General features: G+C 40.3%; 1 protein-coding gene across 3 annotated transcripts in view; it reads left to right on the top strand.

Moving 5' to 3' along the window:
- Window positions 1-3,415, top strand: part of LOC118327414 (stress-induced-phosphoprotein 1-like) — a 22,647-nt gene extending 19,232 nt beyond the window's left edge. For all 3 annotated transcript variants that reach the window (XM_035660768.1, XM_035660767.1, XM_035660766.1), the window contains 7 exons: window positions 1-106; window positions 216-303; window positions 1,104-1,137; window positions 1,625-1,699; window positions 2,014-2,116; window positions 2,277-2,416; window positions 2,763-3,415. In XM_035660768.1, the coding sequence (XP_035516661.1) occupies window positions 1-106; window positions 216-303; window positions 1,104-1,137; window positions 1,625-1,699; window positions 2,014-2,116; window positions 2,277-2,416; window positions 2,763-2,889 (673 nt within the window). In that variant the 3' untranslated portion in view covers window positions 2,890-3,415. The remainder of the gene's footprint in view (window positions 107-215; window positions 304-1,103; window positions 1,138-1,624; window positions 1,700-2,013; window positions 2,117-2,276; window positions 2,417-2,762) is intronic.
- The last annotated feature ends 752 nt before the right edge of the window (window positions 3,416-4,167 follow it).

Below are 4,167 nucleotides of genomic sequence, written 5' to 3'. Positions count from 1 at the left end.
GCGGTACAGTGAGGCAGAGAAGGCCATAGAGCAGGTTTTGAAGTTGGATCCGCACTGTAAGGAAGCATGCAGTAAACTTAATACCTGCCGGGTCCTGCAGCTCATGGTGAGGTGTTCTTGTCCTAATGTCATGCTTGAATCTGTTACATGAGACGACTTAAATCTATTGACCATGGTTGAGTTGTTCAGTTTTATTTAATTTTTTTTCACTTTAGGTGTTGGGCTTTGAGGAAGAGCAGAGTAAACTGCTGCTGGAGAAGTTCACCACTGTTCAGGCGGTCCTCTTGTCACCGGAAGCCAAAAGTAAGAGTCAGCTGCAGTACCATTTCTGTCCACAGTGGGGAAGCACTGCGACCAGTTAAAGTCACATCAGACATCAATAGCATAAACATGCTGCTACTACTGATACATAATGACTGCAAGACTTAAAGATCCTGTGTGTAACATTCTGGAGGACCTATTGGCAGAAATGGAATATATAAATATAATAGTCATGGGTGTGTTTTCATTAGTTTATAATCACCTGAATGAGATTTGTTGTGATTTAGTTTCCTTAGAATGAGCTGTTTTTATTTACAGTGGTCGCTATGTTGAACCACCAGTAACTCAGAACGGACAAGCCAAACACTGTCTCTAGACATTTTACATTTTTTAACAATCAAACATACTTAATGGGCTTTTTTTGTTGTTGACAAAATCAGTGTTTCGCGGCCATTTGTCCTACACAGAAACCTACTATCTGGTCCTTTAAGTGTAAAAAGACAGTACATGGACTACATGGACTGTAAAATATAAATGTACTACTATATTATGATATGAAGATATGTCATAATCTATATTAAGGAGAGAGAAAACTATGTAGTAAACTGATTACATCAACTTTTTAAGTACTTTGTAAGTTACAGAATCATTGCTGATTAATAACATTTTACTAGGTATTTTGTTTTCACAGTACACATAAAAACAACAAGTTCATACAGTGTCAGTACATTAGTGTAGCCACAATGGTTAATTATGGTAAATAAATGTCAGTGATGTTCTGTACTGTTTTCATTAGTCTGTCATTACGTGACGTTTGCTTCCTGTCTCCTTTTACTTCCCAGCACTGAAGCACACATCTGAGCTGGACCGGAGTGGGTAGGTCGTATAAGCAACACACATAATCACACTCACTTGGAATTTTTTAGGAATACAGACTATGTTTTGGAGTGTGAATGTTACGTATAACCTATAATACTGTACTGTGTCCAACACAAAGCAAACAAATCTTCTATTTCTCTCTAGGAATATATACAGCATCTATTATCTTTCAGTATATAATGTACACAATGTCCACTGTTGGTAACATAAATGATATTGTAAATGTACACAAATGTTGGTTCTTTGTCTGATAATATTTATACAAATCTGATTACACACACACATATTGAGATACAGTTAGATAACTCTCCATTCACCTTTGTAAATAGTTCTATTACAATAATAGCTCCATATAATAACAAACAAATAATCAAATAATGGACCAATAATGGTTCTCTCTTATTCTCTCCTGTGATCTTTGCATTACTTTGACTTCCTGTTCACATTCTTCACTTTTTTTTTTTTCATCTTTTCTTTCTTCCAGGAGCTGTCGCTCTTTGTGGGTTGGGAACATTACATTGGAAGTTACAGAGAAAGACCTCTGGGATCTCTTCAAAATGTAAAAACACTGTGTGTGTGTGTGTGTGTGTGTGTGTGTGTGTGTGTCTGTGTTGGAAGTGGGTTTTTATACTCTAATAGTGATATTTGTGGTAGTGAAGTGCAACAGTAAAATTAGCAGTTGTGGTAGTATGCTTACACTCTTCCACCAGGTTTCATTTAAATTGGGCTGGTAGTTTTTCCGTAATCCTGCTGACAGACAAAGATGTGAGAACTAGTAGTAGCTTTAGTATAGTTACAGAAGTAGTTTTAAAGTAGTACTTGTACCACACTGCTGTACTGAAGGTTAAAGGCTCCGTGTGTCCATGGTTTCAGGTTTGGTGAGATAGAGAGCATCAGAGTTCTTCATGAGCGTTTCTGTGCCTTCGTCAACTTCAAGAATGCCAACATGGCTGCCAGAGCCCTGGAGAAGCTGCAGGTGAGTCGTAGGTAGGCTCATTTCCAGATGAACAAACTCGACTTGATGTTTATCATCTCGGATGTCAGTGTCAGTGTCCGAGTATGTTAAAGGCAGTTTTCACCCTGTTCTGGCTCCACTAGAATAAGTTTGATTCACTGTGTTGTTTCCTCCCGTCCAGGGGGTGGAGCTGGGGAGCAGCAAGCTGGTGATGAGGTATCCAGACCGCTGGGTCCAGCGGACCCTGCCCACCATACAAAGAACCAACACCAGCATCGGCTCCACTGCTGCTGCAACACAGCAGAGCTCAGCTGCCGCAGGGTATCGAGCAACTTACACATAACATATTTATAAAATGTCATTATGTTGGTGACTCACATTAACAGTAACGACTCTCCAAGAGGAAGGAAATCCAGATTCCAGAGCTTTTTCCAATCAGTGACTACAGTATATAATAATATAGCAACCAATCATTTGCAAGAACACAGTAATCACAGTATAATCCTTTCTGCACAGAAGTGAACACCAAGCCCAGTGGAATTTTTCAGTGGTTAATAATCTCCATGCACTATTAGCATCCCATTACCTTCATTTATGTTGTGGTTTATTTACATCATGTGCATGTATCTGTGAATATGATGCAGGATCTTCTTCTCTGTTTGTACAGGCCCAGACGGTGTGTACCCATAGATGGCGACAAGTGCTTCTACTGGCGGACCACGGGCTGTTTCTATGGCGACAAGTGCCGCTTCAAACACATACCAGACCAACAAGGCCGAGACAAGAAACCATGACCACCCTAACTGTGTACCCCTACGCTCCCGAGCACAGCACGAAGGCACAAACGGAAGGATTTACAAAGTAGGAACAGGAACGGGGACAGCGAGAACAGCACTGAGAGCTGAATGTGTGTCTGAGAAAGAGAGTCAGATATGGTGTCTGTGGATAGCCAAAGTCAGGGGTTGTGACTCTGATATAATGAGGAATTTCAACCTCAGAGAGACGCTTTAATAATAAATTCATAACGTTAGGAGGTCCTCAAGGGAATTTAATTTATTGGAAGCTTCACTGAGGAGTTCCTTCGCTCCATATGGATCCTGGAAGACCCTGACAAACACTTGGATATTCCTGCTCTGTGGGAAGTATGTAATCATTGCAAGGATTTGCTTGGACAAATAGGTTTGGTTGAACCATGTTGAAAACTCTACCAAAACCCAGTTCTGTGACAAACTTTCTCTTTACTGTTGCATTGCCTTAAATTCAAGACTTATTTTCATATCTTTCAAAAAGAGATAAAAACAATAAATCAATGAAACTACATTAAAATGTGTTTGGGTTTACTCAACAACTTCCTCAATCAGCTATCACAGTCTTTCAAATCCAACCTCTGTGCCTGGCAAATGCCAAAACTGCAGTTCCCTGAATGGCCACTTGAGGCTGGCTCTAGAAGTTAGTCAATCTCCATAAGGCCCCGAATTAAAGGGCCTAACTTTACATGTTTACAGCCTGGTACAACGGTTTTGGTCTCTATAGCTCATTTCCCCGTTCATGACAACTTTACAGTGGGTATTAATACTGTGAATCCCAGAACAGAAGCGGGCGTCATATGTCCACCTTATATTAGCTTCTTGTGGCAGGTAAGTTTTACTCATTCACTAACACACATGCCCATTTATTGCAGATACCGTAGGCACTGCAGCCAGGGGTCCCTCAGATATGTGTCACCGTACCTTACCACTGAGACTGACAGCTCCAACCGTCTGTATAACTTAAATCATCCAGTTTGACAGCTGATTGCAGCGCTTTCAACAATCCTATGGTTTCCTGCACGATACACAGCCGTTAACAACATTTATCATCGCTTTTAATAACACTGATTAAATGCTGATTCAAAAAAACATAAGCTATATACATGTGCCTCTTTGTGGAGTCTGCAGTTGGACCTCCTGGCAATCAGCAGCTGCTGGATCAGGTCTGTTTTCCTATGGATTTTACACATAAATGCGTAAAACTGTTTAGTAATGATGCTGAAATTTAACCATCACAACAATTGCAGTAGGAGTGATTAAAAC

The sequence above is a fragment of the Morone saxatilis genome, unplaced genomic scaffold, assembly GCF_004916995.1.
Source record: "Morone saxatilis isolate NCDOM2014 unplaced genomic scaffold, NCSU_SB_2.0 Contig17, whole genome shotgun sequence".
Taxonomy (NCBI): Eukaryota; Metazoa; Chordata; class Actinopteri; family Moronidae; genus Morone; species Morone saxatilis.
Note: the sequence above shows the minus strand (reverse complement) of the source record. Positions and strands in the feature narration are given on the sequence as shown.